Here is a 19096-nt window from a genome sequence, read left to right as displayed (position 1 = left end):
GCCTCTGGTTCCTATTAAATATATTTTATTATTGATAAAGGACAAATTCTCTTAGAGATTATAGTCATCGTAATAATTATTATTTATATTGTTAGTTGGGGTGAGAGCTATTCTGTTCTGACTGTGCTACTTGATAGTAAATTCTTGCTTTTGGCCTCTAAGCCATACTTCCAGTATAATGGAACAAAAGCGTAACTTCTGCTAGCATTATTATGATTCATAAGTTAAGTAAAATATTATCCACAAAGTTGTCATTTACTTAAAATTCATCCAGGCTCTTTAGGGGAACGTTGTGGGCTTTCTCCAAAACTCGGAAAACCTTCTATCCTAAAAACTGAGACATGCTAAAACTTACATATTGTGGTCAGCACTAACTAGAGGTTGCTTTAGGTTTAACAGATTCTAGTCATGTATGTGTGGTCCTGGAAAATGTGGCTGAAAGCTGGTAGCTCTACATATTCAAGGGTTTTAAAAATAGGTTCTATATTAAAATTAATACATGGTACACTTATTAATACTTACTACATGCCAAGCACTTTTCTAGATATTTGTTGCAATAAAGTTTTTTTTGTTTTATTTTATTTTTTTTATTTTTTGCAAACCCAGTATTTTTTAGAGGATCATATGTCACCCTTACTCAGTCTATGAACTTGACCTTCTGGCTCCAGATAAGGTCATTTGACCAAACTAAGCCAATGAAAGGTATTTCTGGGACTTCTGCTGGCATTTCGGGAAAGATGCTCTTACTCTGCAGGGCAAGTTAAGGTAGCATGTCGAAGCTCAAAGATGCTAGGAGCTATTCTTGTCAGTAAGGAAATAGCTTGCCTAGGAATTAAGCCATTAAGTAGTTGCACAGTCAAGATTTGGGGAGGTGGTATCATGACACCTTCATCTGAATACCTGGATCTAGCTGGACCTGAAGCAGCAGGATCTGACAGTAATACAAATAATCCCTTTTAGTTGTTAATTAAACCAAATCGAATTGAGGATTCTTTCACTTTTACAGAAAAAGTCCCGATATATTTAAATTTTCTGAAGTCCTTATAAAGAAATTATAAAGTAGGTACCATTTTCCCTTCTGCATAACGGATGAGCAAACAGGAACTTAAGCGAAATCACTTGCCCAAGATTATATCCCTTAAAGTGGAAGTGCTGGGATTCCAGTTGGAGTTTTTCTCACTGCAGTTCTTCTCACATTATTGTTGATAGGTTAGAGTTAAAAAATTCATATTGTCTACTTTACTCACTGGCTTACCAGTCTATCACACCCTGTGATTCACTGCATACTTTTGTGCTATGCTTGGGTTATAAATAGTCTTTGGATACCTAAATACTGTGTATTTCACTGGGCTGAAGCTAATGGGCCCCACCCAAATCTTTGGTGATTAAGAATTGATTCTAACCACCTCTTTTTAATAAAACCACCTAAAGACTGTTCTCTAAAGGGAAGCCTTTCCCTATTTCATTGTTTTGAAGATCCAAAGCATAGACCACATTAGAAGTGAAATGATGCCTCGGTGACCTTTCAGGTACTTTCAGCATGGCAATTTTATCAGCATTCTTATATATAGACTTTCAGAAATTAATAATTATCATTTTTTTAAAGAGGTATAACATATCGATTACCCTTGTATGTGGCCAACTGGCTAATAAAAATTGGGGTCTGTGAATGACCCTGTTTAGAATCCTAAGGTTAGGGTTTTTGTTTCTTTGAGAAGCATAGGTACTTGCCTTGTGTGCTCTCCTTTCAAATCTATTTTTTTAAATCTCCAATAATGTGTCCCATGATTAAAGGGTCTACCACACATATTGTGAAATTTAGATGTAATAATGCATAGCATTGCATACATTATGAAAAAATCTCAGCAAATATTAGCTGTATTATAATGATTTATGTTATTTTGTTAATTAAATTTCTTAAATTAGAAACTGTTACCTAATAAGCACTAAGATTTTGCTGTATGCCTGTCTAAATAAATGTCCAACTTCCAACAGTTCCATTCTCTGCCAGCTATAGACATGTACTATCAGACTCCCTCTGGTGTTGGAAAATGTGCCCATATCTACACCCAGAATTCATAACCAATGTTCTATATAAAATGAATGATACATTTTTGCTTCAAGTTATGAAGGATTGCTGCAGCTGCCTAAGAAATTTGTTCATCACAAATATTTTGAAATATTTACTTATTTTCCCAGGTCTACAACAAAGGTACTCAACAGTTTTGGACACACAGGGAAGAAAACAGTCACTTCAGGTGTTAGAAATAAAACTGATCTCACGTTGGAATCCTGGTTTAAGAAACTAAGGTTCTGGAAATACAAAATATTACCTTAAGATGTGCTAATGGCAATGATAAAAGAATGGTAACAGCAAAATATATTTTGTTATATATTACTATGCACCTAAAGCAACCTATGAATTAAAGTTGTACAGGTACAGGAATGAAGGCAATGGAAGCTGTATGATCATCTGAACTCCTGGGCATTGACTTTGAGGAGTGCCTAGCAGGTATCATCATGTATGTCCCAGGATAAACTGAGTAAGGTAGCAGAAAGTGCTAGGGCAAGGTCTTTACAAGACACAGTGGTTCTGGTTACAAGCTGTGTGATCTTGGGCATGTTCCTTAACCCTCTGAGCCTGTTTTCTTACTTATAAAACAGGATGATAGTTCTATTACAGACTTGTGAGGGTGAATGATAAATTTGCCCTGAGTTTTGTTCAATTTTCTTTTAAAGGCAACCCCTCAACTTGTGAGCCCTTGATTTTATCATCCTTTCTAAAATAATAAACAAGCTTGCCCTACAGTAATAACTATAACTCAAATTTGCTACTACTAAATAACTACAACCTATTCCTCTACAAGTCAAGATATGGCTCTTTTGTTCAACGCATACAAAATGCGTTGCATACGGGCACCAGGTTCTGCTGGGCACTGGGATTCAGCTGAAAGAGTTGGATAAGGACCTTGTTCTCAGGGTGTTAGATTCAACATTATCTCACTCTGCCTGGACTTGGAACCAATAACGTATCCAGTCTTTAACAATAGATGTTCTCAAAATTATGCAACTTATGTTGCTTTTTTTTTTGTCTAATACCCAGGATATAAAATCAACGAAAAGTCATAATAAGCCTTTATTTGATCACATACCTTAGTGTTAGTTCAGTGTTTTATATTCTATTCTTGTTTTTCTCACTTGGTACATACACCATCATCAAGCCTCAGTTTTTGTTGCTGTCGTTGCTGTATTTTACAGTTACATTTTGGCCTCATTTTTTCATCATAATTGATTACCTACCAGCTTGGTCTGCTTACTAGGTTTCTATGTAGTACATTTTGGAGAGCTCCCCCACCTGGCCTTAGTCTGTAACATCACCAAAGGCAGTAGTGGGCTTTGTAAATACTTTGCAAAGACAAAGAAAATGAATCTGCGTGCCATCGAGGTCCATGAATCCAAGATGCAATTTTTTTTTTTTTTTTTTTTTTTTTTTTGCAAATGGCAAAGGAAGGCAGCCTCCACAAGAACACTGAGGGTACTGGCAAAATAACGGTGCCCTTCATCGCCTCTCATATTTGTCACATGGATTTAGCATATCACACGTGGAGAAAATAAAAGGTCACTTTCTGAATAAGTGAGAATTAGTGAGGTGTTAATCGAGATCCCTAGGTATTTGATTATTTCTTTTCTCCATCTTTAACTTGTGGTGAGTCTCTTTTGTTTAACGATCTTGCTATTCAAACAAGCACATTTAATACGCTTTTAATCTAAAGCCATTTATACAATGGCTTACACTATAAAGAACATCTGCAGCATATGTAATGGCCCTGGTTATTTATTCTCAGGTTGTCTGAAGGTACGTTGTGTGTATTCCCTGCTCAAATACTTTTAAAAACACAGCGTTGTCTCTGGAGCCAGACTTTTTGACTTGAATCCTGACCTTGCTACTTGCTAGTTTCGTGACCTCCAGCAAGTTGATGGACCACTCTGTGCCTCCACTTCTTCATTTCTAAAATGTGAATACTAATAACTACTACTTCAATGGGTTGTCAGGATCATTATTTAATACTAAAAAGTATTTGTAACAGTGTTTAACACATATTAAGTGGTTTATAAGAATTTTAAAATGTATTAAAAATAGAAAATATGGTGACTAAAACAAACAGAGGAAGGCTAAGTTGGAAGATGTAGCTTGGTGTGTAGTTTGATATGATTCAAGACTCTCCAGTAACACATGATGCCTTAAACTTAAATATAAATGCTCTCATTTTCCACAAGAAATTAAAATTCAAAGGATGAATCCTTAAATGTTCATAATAGATTTATTCGTATGAACCAAAATCTGAAATAATCCAAATGTCTATCAACAGGAAATAGACAAATTGTGGTATACTTATACAACTTATACAGTTGAGTAATAAAAGTATTAAGCTACTGATACGTGCAAAACAGATTAATCTCAAACATATAGGTTGAGTAAAAGAGTACATATTGTACAATTTATTTTATATGAAGTTCAAGATCGATAATATAAATATCTAGATATAAATTAAAAGACTGATTTCCAGTGCTGGGGTGAGTAGAATTGACTACAAAGGAGAAGGAAATAATTTTCCAAGAAGATGGGAATATTATCTACTTTGATATGGGTAACGGTAACATGGAATATACATTTAAAAAAGAACACCTCATCAACTGTATATTTAAAATCTATGAATTTTACTCTATGTAAATTATATCGTAATAAAATAAAAAAATACACTGGCAAAATAAGTCAATTCTGTCTTTTGGTAATGGCAGCCTAGTTAATTCAGAACAAACTTCCCATTAGAGGCAAAAAGAAAATTTCTAGATTAAATACTAAAACTATGTTCCTAGGAGTATCAATAAGATACAACAACAACAACAAAAAAAAGTGAGAAATCACTGAACCAAGAATTTAGGACAAGAGGAAAATCCAAAGAGGGGAGGATGGGATTTGGGGCCCTTTTTGCCCTAGGAACAGGAAGGACTTTGCCTGTCAGAAGGAAATGACAGAGAGGTTAAGCAATCCTCCTAAAATCTCTTGGGGAAAGGAGGGATACAAGTTAAAGTACAAGGCCTGCCAGGATTGAGGGCCCTGGTAAAGTGCTCACACTTAAAACTGATATCCAGAAGAGGAGACATTGGTCAAAGAATGAAACAGAAGTAACCAGCTGCTTTCAATGACTGCAATCTATATGGTCTAGAAAATTTTAATCATTGAAATTAGATTAAAGTGATTAGAGATTGCTAGTACCAGTAGGCATCAGCAGAAAGAAACAACAAAAAAATGTTTTCTGGAGGAAGATATTATTTTTGGTTTTAAATTATTTATATATACATTAAAAAAAACAGATCTAGCACTCATTCAAAAATAAGGAAACACACAAGAAGACATATCAACATGATTAAGAGCCAACTCAAACAACAAACAGCATACACAGAACTGTAAGTATTCTGGATAGTGAAATTTCCAGAAATTTTCAGGTATTATATGGTACTAAGCTTGTAGAGATAGAAGCCAAATTTTAACATCCCAGGAAAACACTGGAATTTTTAAAAAGGGCGGCATATATTTAAAGCAAAAATTAACAAAAAAAAAGATATCTGAGAACTAAAAAGCACAATTTCTGAAATTAATAACTCAATGGATGGGTATACCAGCAGATTAGATGTAACACAAAGAAAGTTAGTACATGTGAAGGTAAACCAAAAGAAACCATGCGGGATGAATAATAAACAGAAGAAAAAACAGGAAGAATGGAAGATATAATAGAAAATCTAACATGTATTTAATCAAGGTCTTAGAGGAAAAAACAGAATGGTCAGAAGCAAAATTTGTAAAGATAATGGCTGAGAAATTTCCAAAACTAATGAAAAATATCAACCCACAATTTCAAGGAGCCTGGTGACTCCCAGGCAGGCTAATTTAAAAACAACAACCACCACCTTCCCTGTCAAGAACTGTGAAGGATCTGGGATTTCACTCTACTTGCAATGTGATAGTTAGCCCGCCAGTTCCATGGCTGCTGACAGGACACAGGAGCCTCCTGGGTCAACATGTTATTTCAAGTGAAAGACTACTATTCATGGCACAGAAAGTAGCAAGGGCATAGCGTTTGCATCAATTTGTCTTGCCTCCAAGTGCTCAGTGGCAATGAGAAGGGGCCAAGGCGTATACTGCACATGCAGTGGGTAGTTTCACAGCTGATGAGCTCCAAGTTTTAGGAACCCAGATATTTTGTAACAGGCAGTAAACTGCCTAAACTTTGCCTGGAGGAAGACCACTATCTTTATTATATTGTGCTATACACAAACCTGCCCTCTGCTCCAGAGAAAGACAAGGATCTGTATTTCCCAAGGCTAAATTTGCTGTACAAACACTCTTGAAAAGACAGTATAGAAAAAAGGCAGCAAATACCTCTACTTACAAGAGTATAGACACGAGAGACCCATGGAGAATTGTATGTCAACATCTTCACACCTCATTTCTACATCATCTAGGCTACTGGCTAATTTTCCCATGTGTATGTCACTTATCAGCCACAGTGGCTAATCTGATAGCAGACACTGGGGCAAATTAATTCAATTTGTCTCATACGGCATGTAATTAAGGCTACTGTTAACAAGACTCTAACCAGCAGAATGAGGAAAACCTTTCGGTAGTGATGTCAACCATTCCCCCAAGAGTTTTGGACCCAACCAGCTGAACAATTCTCATAAACCATCAGTGCCTGCATTCTAGCACTGAGGTGGTTTCATTGATCATTTTAGTTAAAGTTAGGGACAAATTTTGAACCACCTTTTCTCAATGTAAGATTCTTATTGTAGAAATAATTACCCTCAGAGTATGCATAAATAGTCACTTATTTCTCTGGAAAGCAACTCCAAATAATCGAGAGTAGTCTCATTTTAGAGAGCTCTCTGTCATCTGAGAGCTACATAATTTACTGATGGTGTTTTCTAAATCACTGCTTAGTTGCAAACCACTTTGGTTTCAGGATGGAAGCAAATTAATGTCTGCCTTCTACACAAGATGTACAACCCAAGGATGCTCATGATGTACCTGGAAAGAAAGTATTGTTTACAGTTGTTGGGTGACCCCAAGTGATACTTGTATTATGCGAGAGTAGAGGGATTCGGGTTGATGGTGCCTCGAACGTGGCCTTCCAATGGCTGATTGTCAGCGCTAACTGATAGAGAAGGGAAAGTTCCATCGGTGAGTCGCCCGGTTGGAAAACTGCATGAGGGGCTAACAAGAGAATGAAACAGCAGGCACCAACTTTACTGCGGGGAGCTCACCTCTGTTGTGGGGAGTGCAGTTCTATTGCAGGGAGCACGCTTCTGTTCCCTAGGGCACTGCATGGGCTCCACGCATATTAGAGTGCAAGAGCAACATTCTGTCACACATGCACGATACAATAAGCCGAATTATGTTTACATATTTTAGGTGCAGGTGCCTTACTACACTAATATAACAGTCAAATCTGGGGTCCTAGTCCTTCCTAGCTGCAAGCCTGGATCACAGCCAGATCTGGGACCAGCCAGGCTTGGGACCCACACTAGTAAATCTTAGGGTTCCCAGTTTACTTTGATAATTGAGTTCAGCTTTTATTTTTGAAGAGACTGCCTGAGGGCAGTTAGTGAAACATGTCTAGTATGTCCAAACTACAACTGCCAGCTTTCACCCAGTCCATGGAAAAATTGAGTGATGGCTAAGGGAGAAGGAAGTACAGAAGACTTCGGAGGCATTGACAGGAGCTGCATGAGCCAAGACCACTCCCTCAAGTTACCAACAGACTTCTCAATACACATAAGTGGAATGATGATCAAATCATGGTTAGAAGCATTTGGTTGGAGGTGCCAGATTCGGCCAGCCATTAAACTGAAGGTGCCTTCGACGGTTCATGAAAACTGCAACAGGTCATTTTTCTTTGTGAGGAAGGTGTTGGGGGCAGATATAAAAGCCAAAGATCATTAATGTCCCTCCCTCCTGGTCTAAGGTGCTTGTTCCCTCTTCATGTGCCCAGGTTTTAGGTCCCCCTCCCCCTGGTACACAATGGTCTTACTCTATTCAGATAGCTATAACTTCCCTTTTCACAATCATCCTCTATTCACACTCAGACCTTTCATCCAGAAGGATCAGGAATAATAGCGACAAGTGATTTTTTTTGTAAAACACAAATATCTAGTACATCTCCTAGTTTAGCCTATGTGGGCCATTGTAGTGAGACATGTGTACAAGCAGTCATAATCATCCTCACGATCTAGGACCCTGCAACTCCAGGAAAATGTGTTCAGGTGCCTCAGCTAGAATATGGTTTGATCCCCAAGGGCTCCTTTTGGCTGGCCGCCAACAGGAAGGCTAGGTTCTGTTAGGGGAAAAGATGCGTTATACCTGGAAATGGTCAGGGCAGAATCCTAAACTTTCAAAATGTAACTATATAACTCCCATTCTTTTCATTCTGATCATCACTCAGGAGGCAGATTCAAGAAGGAATGCTCCTTTTCTGGAGACAGTCACATTCAGTGACCAATCTGTCCTATCAATTGTGTAGATCAGAAGGAGAAGAGGGAGATAAACTCAGAATTTCTTTTTTAGTTTATTTTTGAAGACATTGTCAGATGCTCAATAGTATCAGATGACTGCGGATGGTAGGAAGCATAGAAGGTTCATCAAATACCTTGACTATTTACCTATTTGTTGTGTAGTTTTTGTGATAAGAAACACACCACTGAGGGACTGAAAATGGTCCAGAAAGCTGAACACATGACACAGATTAGTTTCAAGAGTCACAGTGGTTAGCTGATTGGACTGGAAAAACAGAAAATATCTTAAACAAAAAAAAAAATTTATTTTTTTTCACTGATAGTCTAGGAGAGAGGCAAAATTCTGATGCAGTCGATCTGCCCACACTGGGCAGAGGACATAAATCAGACCAGCAATTCCCAACCTTTTTGGCACTAGAGAACAGTGCTCCTCTGAGAATCTAATGCCTGATGATCTGAGGTAGAGCTGGGGTGGCGATGATAGTGCTGGGGAGCGGCTGCAAGTACAGATGAAGCTTTGCTCGCTCTCCTGCCATTCACCTCCTGCTGTGCGGCCCGATTCTTAACATGCCACAGACCAGTACCAGTCTGTGGCCCAGGGGTTGGGGAGCCCTGGTTAGCAGCATTGGGTTGGAGGTGCCATTTGTCTCCCAGTGAGGAAGGAGACAAATGACAAGAGTAACCTCTCTGATGAATTAACCTCTGCATCAAGAACAGAATCTTTTTTTTTTTTTTCATCTATTGTGGTGGATATGTCATCATGTTCAGTACAATGACAGATCCAGGCAGCAATGTTTACAAACTGGGTGTGCAGAATCGGTCAGTAACTTGAGTTGGTCTCATGGAGTTGGCCTCATCGAGTTGGCCTCATTAGAATGAACAATGGACATCTACATGAGTGACACAGTTGGCTCATAGAGCAACACCTTTTGTTTCCATAGTTTGCGGTCTCAATGAGGAGTGTCTTAAATGTGCCTGTTTGCAGTTTTCCAAGTGGCAGGTCAAAAAGCCAGGCCACTGGCAACAGCCCAAGAATTGATAAAAATCGAACAAGATTTGTCAAGGAGCGCATTGGCCAGAGCTACGAGAATGGAGCTGAATTCCTCCCGCTGAGTGGAGAGACCGCATCAGTTTCTCGTCAGCACTGCAAACACTGAGGCCGAACACGGCTGCAGCCCAACGGACGCCATCTGGGTTGAGCTTACCCAGACCGTTAGGGAACCAGGCCCAGGCATTTAGTTCATTACAAAAACAAATTGCAGCTATAGCCATGTATGACTCTCACAAACATAATGTCGAGGAAATGATTCTGCCAAAAAAGTTCATTATAATTTCATTTATATGAAGTTCAAGAGACGTGATGTTCAAGGTGTGGCAACAAAGACTTCTAGCTTATATGAAGTGAGAAATGAGGATATTCAAGTTGGATTCAGAAAAGGAAAAGGTAACTGAGATCTAATTGTAAACATCCACTGGATACTGGAGTACTCCAGAGCATTTCAGAAGAAGGTTAGTTTGTGTTTTATAGACAGGGTAAAGTCTTTGACTGCATGGACCATGAAAAGCTATGGATTGTTCTGAAGGAAATGGGCTGCCTCAGCACTTCATCGTCCTGACGCATAACCTGTAGTGTGGACAGGAAGCCACTGTCAGGATAGAATATGGAGAGACAGAATGGGTTCATATAGTGAAAGTGTCAGACAGGGTACATTTTATCTCCCTGTTTGTTTAATTTGTAAGCAAAACATATGATATAAAAAAAGGCTAGACTCAGAGGAAGGAGGAGTGACAACTGGTGGAAGAAACAGCAATAACTTAAGATATGCAAATGACACCATCTTACTGGCAGAAGGCAGCAATAATCTGAAATGACTTCTGATGAAAGGGAAAGAAAGTGTGAGAGAAGGACTGAATTCGAACATTTAGAAGACAAAAAATCATGACTACAGAAGAAATACACAACTTTAACATGGACTATGAAGACGTCAAAATCATTAAAGTTCGCTTACCTTAGTTCAGTCATCAATTCAAACGGAGACTGTAGCCAAGAAAGCAAGAGAAGGCTGAGACTCGAAAGGGCAGAAGTGGAAGAATTAGGAAAGATTCACCAAGAGCAAAGATGTGTTGTTAGAGACCAAAGCGAAGATCATATTCCCAGTTACTATATATAGATGTGAAAGTTGAACAGTGAAGGAGACTGATAGGAAAAATATTTGAAATATGGTGTTGGAGGAGTGCTGTAGGGACACGCTGGGCCACCAGAAAGACCAACAGGAGGATCCTGAAACATTGCCCGAGGCAACAAAGACCAAACCAAAGCTGTCCTACTTAGGGCACATCATGAGAAGGCAAGGTTCTTTGGAAAAAACAGCGACTCTGGGAACAGTAGAAGGCAACAGGAAAAGAGGAAGACCAAATATGAGGCGCATTGACTCTGTAAAAGAAGCCATAGGCCTGAGTCTATAGGAGCTGAGCAGAGCTGTTGAGAACAGGACACTGTGAATGTCACTCATTCATAGGGTCACCAAGAGTCAGAGCAGACTCAAGGGCACGGAACTCATCATATGTTGTAAAAAAAAAAGTATAACAAAGAGCAGCGAGACAGTGTTTACCAGGTCAGTAGTTGTCTTTGGGCAGCAGAAGGTGTGACAAGGAAGGTACACATGGGAGGGGAAATGTTCTATTCTTGAACCTGGGTTACTACTTTGAAGTAATTTGTTAAAATATACATTTGTTTTATGCATTTTTCAATATGCTGTTGAATTTTATGAATTTTAAAAAGGGAATAAATCTCTTAGCATGTCAATGTGAAGGGTTGGAGTCCAAAATCAAAATTACTTGCTCTTGTGAATTACAAGTTCAAAGTCAAATACTCTCAAGCTACATTAAGATGTAAACATGATTTTCTTAATTTCTTGTACTGACCAGCCTCAGTCAGAGGAGTTCTTAGGTACTGGGTAGAATCAGAGTTCCTGCGACAGCTCTAGCCTAGATTCTCACTTGAATGACTAATGCCTTCAGGCATCAAAAGTCCTACCAGCTCAATGCCAGGTCTCTCTGATGCTCCTCACTTATTAGAGTTCAGAGAGATAGCAGGACATAATACAATTATCACGAGCCATAGCCTCTTACCCCCAAAATGCAGAAAACCAACTCCTTGCTCCTGGCAATCATCCCAGGAAAAATAACATTTCTAGAACCCAGTATCAGTGTTGCCAAAAGCCATGGCAGAAACTCAATATTTTGTGTGTGTGGGAGGGTAGAGTAACAAATAAACAAACAAACAAAACAAAACAAAAAAATCTGGCTTTTATGCTCATCAGATTGCCTATCAAAAAATTCATTGTATAGAATCCACAACTGTGAACTTATAGAGATTTCTCAGCAAGAGCTTAATTTCAAAACTATGAATTTACCATATCTACAGGGAAAAGCCCACCCATACATACTATCTCCTCTCTCAGAGAGTGACATGTTTGTGTCGCTGAATCTTTGCAAAGATTTGAAATTTGCAGCGGAGACAGTTACAGTCACCTGGTCTTGTTTGGGGTACTTTTCTTTCCATCCACTGAAATTTACATTTCCCTTTTGAGCCTCACATTTCCAGCACTTAGAGTATTGTGTGTGTTCTATATGGTAACGAGGTCCCCACTGTAGCTTTTGAGCAGGCATTTTTAGTCTTGTGCCACAGAGTCTGCCGTCACAGTCTTTTCTCGTGGAATTGCTGAGGTTTAAGAAACTTTCATTTAGGGAAAGTGTTGAAGATCTTCATATTTGCTCCAACTGCCAAATTAGCTTAAATAAACTCCTAAACCGAAAACTACTTTGTAGTTTTTTAATGCCTGTTCCCCGAAAGGCCTATATAACTTTCTCTGGATACTCTCTTTTCCCCACTTTTAATTCTAAAATCTCAAGCATGTGTCCTCAGTCTGGGTGGTAGAGATCTGATCAGCAGCTTGGTTCTAGTCTTCATGACCACTGTGTCACTTTGAAGTTTATCTGTTGAGTATTTTTATATTTGACTGATGGATAAGGCACACGAATTCAAGGTTATTGTTCTGCAGTCTAGCTTGCACCTAAATGTAGAATTTGGAACATCCTAATTTTATTTCTTGAACCTTACTAGTGTTTTGTATCAGCAAAGCAATCAGCTATTCTACATTCTAAAAGCAGCAGATACATTCTGTCTTCTAACATCTAAGATCTAACAGGTGTATCTACAGAAAGAGCCGTTTTTCTATAATGAATCCTTGTTGCAGCTCTTGTCACGCTAACCCCTGCTGATACCCCACGCTGCAAAAGTCTGTCAAGGGCACCTCCAGGGCAAGCTGTAACAACCTACATCCTGAGAGGGCAGCTTTGCTGATGTCCTCGTGCCTTTGCTTTAGAGAGAAGCTGTCCAAGTGCTGTTTGCTTAGAGTCTCACATGCTTGCACTTCTACTTTTATTAGGAGGAGCCACTCCACAGACCCAATAGAGAGGCCAGAAGCTACATGCACCAATCGGGGTCAACATCCACAGGACCAACTTAGCCAAACAGTTAAAAGCCGATTTAAAAGCACCACTGTAAACGATTGACCAGTCTAATGAAAGATTCTACAGACCATGAATCAGGCTGCATTATGGCCTGTAGGCACTTTGTCTTCAGCAATCCCTGTAGGCACTTTGTCTTCAGCAATCCCTTCTATAAAATGATTGAAAAATTATTTAAAAATATAAAATATTATATTTTACAACTGCATTTGTATAAAGACAGATCTAAGATGGATTATATCTATTTCTTTTCTTCAGATTTTAAAAGAAATGAAAACATTTTGGGGGGCCCTAAAAGTGTGGTGGCTTTAGGCATCAGTCTACTGAGTCTACAGGGTGGGTGGCCCTGGCAACAGGTCGGTACACACTGCCCACAAATGAAGTTGTGGCCCTAAACCCAGGTTCCGATGACCACGTTTTCTCTTTTACATCCGCATGTAGATATAAAAATACATCCTCATAAATTTACAAGAAAGAATTACCACAATCAGCTCACAGTCAAACAGAGAGCTTTTGTTTTGTTTTAAGCTTTATTCATTAGTAGTTCAACTGGAATAAATAACCCACAACATTCCATTTCAGAAATTTTTTTACGTATAAAGTCTTGAGGCCTTTTGCTTCCTCAGTTTTATCTCATGATAATCTGCTTTGTCAATTAACGTCCACTGGGGTAAGTTGCATCTAATCTTAGTAGAACATTTTGTTTCATCAATAAACATCTGGCGAAGTTTGCCAATCAGATTTATGTTGTAGGCCTTGCATAATTGTGTGGGGTGACCTTGTAAGGTAATTATCATTTAAATCTTCTTCAATCAGATAAGCTTTCCAGTAACCATACAACTATGTATCAAGCTCTGTTTTTAATGCATTTCATTTGTCTTTTTCTTGTCCCTGAATAACTCATTAGTCAGAATAGCTCAATTGTTAATTTTCTTATTGTTGTTATAATTAATGGCAACAATATTGTACATTTCTAGTAAGGCAGTTACTGTAATAATTCTTGTACTTTTAATAATCACTTTAAAGTTGCTTTGATGAATTATTACTGTTAATCATTGCTATAATGTCTCTGAAATACATCATACGTCTGTCAGCACATACACCCACACCCACCCACACACACACATACACACACACACAGTTGGTTGACAATAACTTGGAAAAAATTCTTGCCACAAGTTCCTTAAACTCAATTGAGGCATTTAAAGAAATAATGCCATAAATTATACTTTCTGGCAAGCCAAATTCTAAAATCGTTTGTTACAGTACCGATTTGAGATAAAGTTAGGAATTCTTAAAGTAATTTTGTAAATTTATTCCTAAAGCAGTTTTTATTTTTCTCTGTTGGAGTGATTCTCTAATATTGATGGGTTTTCTTAGGTCTCTTATTTATTTCCACAGAGATTTTGGTGTCAGTAATGGGAAATGCCATGTAGCCTCACTTATGAGTCCCTACAGCTTCTCATTAATAATTTGATGTAAAGTGCCCATATGTGCCATAAATAATGTGACCTTCCCAGAAATAAAAATGTGATTTCATCACAAAAGCCAAAACTTGTGTTAACTGTTATAAACAGATTAGATTCTACAGTTTCTTTTTGTTCATCATCTTCACATCCTGACAGACAAAGCTAATTTGGAATCCACACTGTCCTCCATTCCCTCTGGACTGAGACATGAACTTGGGTCTTGCTTTGGCCAATGATATGTGAGCAGATGTATATCATTTCTGGGAATAAGCTTGTAAAGCCTATGCACAATTCACGACATTCCCTCTTGCTTGCCTCAGCAAATCTGGAAGCAAGGAAATCAAGCCTCACCTTGGCTTGGGAACCTGAATGAAGACAGCATAAAACAACAGAGCCTCTCATTACCTGAGCAGGGAACTATGGAGTGAGCAGTAAATATCTGCATTTCTAAGTCATGGAGGTTTTAACATTTTTACCACAGCATGATTTCATTTGTCTAACCGATACACACATAAATCAATTTGATCATTGTGAGCTAAGCAATCAAGAAGTTGCCATAATATGAAAACATGAAGATTTATATTCATTCATTTGGTAAAAATTTATCAAGTGCCTACTATGTGCCAGCATTGTGTTAGACATTGGCAAAGCAAGTGTGAGCAAAGCAGGTTTCCCTTTTGTCAAAGAGCTTACATTCTTGTGGTAAAGCCAAATAATAGGAATTAGGAAATAAATGCACTGTTGTGACAAAGAATAACGGCAGTGACCCACGATTAGGAATGTGAGGGGATATCTTTTAGGGAAAAAAAATGATATTTAAGCAGACACCTAAAGAATGAGAGGGCCAGCCAGATGAAGAGTTGGGGAAGAATAGACTGGGCACAGGAGAGAAACCACAGGGTCCTGTGACAGTAAAGGATTTTGGTTTCTTAGGACCTGACAGAGGCCACTGTGCCCGAAGCATGCGTGAGAGAAGTACGGCATCAGATGGTACTGCTGGAGTGGGCAGGGACCATTGTTTCGGGGCCACGGATAGTGGATGCTGTGACGTACCACACAGATTCCTTTTCAGAAAGAAGCTTTTCTTCTCTAAGCTAATGGTGCTGCCTGCTGACTATCCTCAGCTGGCAGTCCTCTTGGGAATTGCCTTGCCTCCTACTCAGCCTCCTGCATGCCAGAGACTCCTTGAGGAACGCAAACCGCAATGTCACAATAACTGCATGAGATTTTATTCTAAGTTAAATGAAAGGCTATCGAAGACTTTAATTAAAACAGGGGGATCATTCTAGCTGGTATGTATAGAACTAGAGAGGGCAAGAATAAAATCAGAAGGTCAGCGAGGAGACTATTACAGCAGTTCAGGTAAGATGATGATGGTCAGAACTAGGGTAATGGAATTAAAATTTGAGAAAAATAGTTCAATAAAAATATATTTAAGGGCAGAATTAATAGAATCTGGTGATTAACTAGATAGTGAAGGAAAAGAAGGCGTTGAAGAATAATACCAAAGCAATGAAATTTTGGATGTGTGGTACCAGAAAATTCAGGGCACCAGAATTCAATAGTACTTTGTGAAGCTCGGATACAACTGTATAAAAGAAAGTACCAAAAAAAGGCTCATTGCTAAACATCTTATGAAATATATTTGGGCTTCATTTTAGAAAATTACTCCCAAAGAAATATGTAATCAGTATAAATTTAAAAACACAGTCACAGATGATTATGATTTCCATATTCCAGTTCTATATATTACATGGTATTACCTAATAAATTATTGGCAATTAGTTGCCATCTGGCATTCTGTAACTAAGCTGAGCTTAGACATGGCAAACCTAATTACAAAAAACTAAGAAAACATGGTTCATGTCTACTTTAATGTACCAGCATTGAAGAGGAATTTTCCACTCAGATGGCTAACCTTGTTATCAGCTCTTTGTTCTACTTCTGTAGACATGCTTGCTGCATACGCCGAAGGGCAGAGCAATCTTGAAATCAACTAAAGACTCACCCTCTCTTTGATCGTTCTGTTTGGATAACAGATACATTACCTTTGCTTGTTAAGAATAGATGTATTGCTTTTGCTTGTTAAGCCCTATAAAAGTAAGGTTACCCCTGAACTCGGGGCCCAGATCTTCAGAGAGCTAGCTCTTCTGGGACCACTGGTGTAATAAACCTGCATTCTCCAACTCTCCGAGTAGGTACTTGGTTTCTCATCAGCCTTGATTCAGCAACACATAGGCTCAGAAGTCAATAATGGTTTGGTATTCCAGAAAAGTGACATGTACTGATAAGTCATGCCACAAAATGTCATTTTTAATAGGTTACGCTAGGTCAGTATTTGTGAATAATTGGAATAAAAGAAATTAAATGGCACAGATAGAATTGTTAAGGGAATGGCTACCTTATTTGATATTGTATCACTGTTGCTTATACTATGATCTAGAAGGTACTGCTGCCACCAGTGACCACTGAAACCACACTGCCTCTGCTGTGATTCCAGAACCGGCTTCACTCGCCCTCAAACAGAATTATCCATGTCTGCAAATATGTTAGCTCCCTGTTTTTTCATGTAGCCAGTCAAAGCAAAGGTTCATTAAGCTATATCTGATTGGTGAAATCTAAGTTACGTGTCTGTACTTTGACAACAAAGATTTCTGGGAAATGTAGTTTTCTGGATGCCAAGTCAGGAGGCAGAATACATAATGTGGAGAATTATAACTATGTAGAGAAAGCATTGAAAAAAATTCAGGTAGACATCAATGACAGATGTAATTAATATTTCAAAATCTCCACTCAGGATTAAGCTTTATTGATTCCATCACCAATGTACTCAGTTTTTCACTGTATAATACTGATCGCTGAAGTAATAAATTTAGGAACCACTTGATTGAGAATGTTGCTTATGAACAATGATTACTTGAGACTCTGCACTAATATCTTCAAGAATGGATCAGCTGTTCACTTGCTTTTTGGCAAAGTCAGATATTAAAAAGACTTTCAATAAAACTATATTGATTATTTGAGCTTACTGGAGAGAGCTGCTTAAGAGATTTGTTTACAGTGTTTAAGATATATACAAGACTGATAGTCTAATGAAATGTTTTTTTTTCTAATTCCACAAGTCTTCAAATAATTTACTCCTAGGCAAATGAGACACACAGCGAGGAATCTTTTCATGAGACCATGTTTGGGCACTGACTCAGTAGCTGAGCTCAGTGTGTTGACGTTAGGGTTTTCTATTTTCTTCACTTCTAGAATTCATCTCTCTGCATATGAATTTTCAGGAGTAGGCTGACTACTGTCAGTTATTCTCATATCTTCTAAAGCAGTTTTTGGAAACTATCTACTACAGTTTCTAGTAGGAGGCTCTATTTGAGTCCTTTCAATAGTAATAAAGAATTTGCTTTCTATCGTTCAATTTTCTTTTTAACAGGTTTTCTTTTTTGTTACCAAACATTATCGTTTTAGATAGTAATAAAAGAGATAATGAACAAGTCTTCATTAAAGCAGTCTATGGAGACGAAATCCCTTTAGCATCATGAGGATCAGTTAAACTAGTGTTTCATGACCTATTAAACAGATTCCTACACTTTAACATGGTTGGCTTAATCAAAAACTTATGTTTTGTTTTTACCAGTCTAATAATGTATGATTATATTTAAGAAGGATAATTCTCTTACATATGTGTGTGTGTGTGTGTGTGTGTGTGTGTGTGTGTGTGTGTGTGTAGAGAGAGAGGTTTTGGATAGAAATATATGTACACATGTATATAATGTTATCATTTCTAAAAAGTAGTTTTTATTTATTATTATTTTTTATGGTGACATTGGTTAATAAAATTCGGTAAGTTTCAGGTGTACAATTTAACAGTAACATATATATATATATATAGTATTGTAAATGTTTTCAAGTACATGATCTTATTTAATTCTCATAACACATTGACTGAACAAAAGGTTTGCGCAGGTTGAATGCAGACTACAAATAAAAATGTCAATTTAGCTATTTTTATACTACATTATCTAAAAATTTGCCTTAAAATATTTAATATTATTAAATATTTTTATTTTATTTGCATCTATGACAAATACTAAAAGATATTTCTTATTTTCTGATCTATAATAAATAGCTTTACTGCAAATAGTAGTGCTTTAGTCCACATCTGAAAATGCATTATGAAAGTGAGCAGTTGAGTGACTCACAAAATAGTAAACATATGAAGCAATCAAAAAAATTATCTTAAAAGACTGATAATAGTATACTGTTGGTGAGGGGAAATTATTTTTCCTTTACTCATTTAAGTTCCACTGGCTAGTCTAAATATTAAATTGATATGATGCAAATTAACAAGAGAAAATAAAATTTAATTACATACGTCTGGGGAATCCACATAAATATGAGAGATTCCATAGACACTCAGACTGAAATGAAGCTTATGCTCCATCTTGAGCTAAAGAAAAGTGGGTAGAATCCCAGACCACAAAGGGAAGGAAAGCAGTTACAGGAAGATACAAAGAGCAAAT

At 37.7% G+C, this 19096-nt stretch overlaps 1 protein-coding gene across 4 annotated transcripts in view; it reads right to left on the bottom strand.

Moving 5' to 3' along the window:
• The window catches only part of ASB5 (ankyrin repeat and SOCS box containing 5), a 77021-nt gene that overhangs the window by 48962 nt on the left and 8963 nt on the right, over nucleotides 1-19096 (bottom strand). For 2 of the 4 annotated variants that reach the window (XM_016166033.2, XM_016166035.2), the window contains exon 1: nucleotides 10581-10810. The exons of the other annotated variants lie outside the window; for them this stretch is intronic. In XM_016166033.2, the coding sequence (XP_016021519.1) occupies nucleotides 10581-10594 (14 nt within the window). In that variant the 5' untranslated portion in view covers nucleotides 10595-10810. Of the gene's footprint in view, nucleotides 1-10580; nucleotides 10811-19096 lie in introns of those variants that run through there. 4 annotated transcript variants of the gene reach the window in all.

This window comes from Rousettus aegyptiacus, unplaced genomic scaffold, assembly GCF_014176215.1.
Source record: "Rousettus aegyptiacus isolate mRouAeg1 unplaced genomic scaffold, mRouAeg1.p scaffold_m13_p_11, whole genome shotgun sequence".
NCBI lineage: Eukaryota > Metazoa > Chordata > Mammalia > Chiroptera > Pteropodidae > Rousettus > Rousettus aegyptiacus.
Note: the sequence above shows the minus strand (reverse complement) of the source record. Positions and strands in the feature narration are given on the sequence as shown.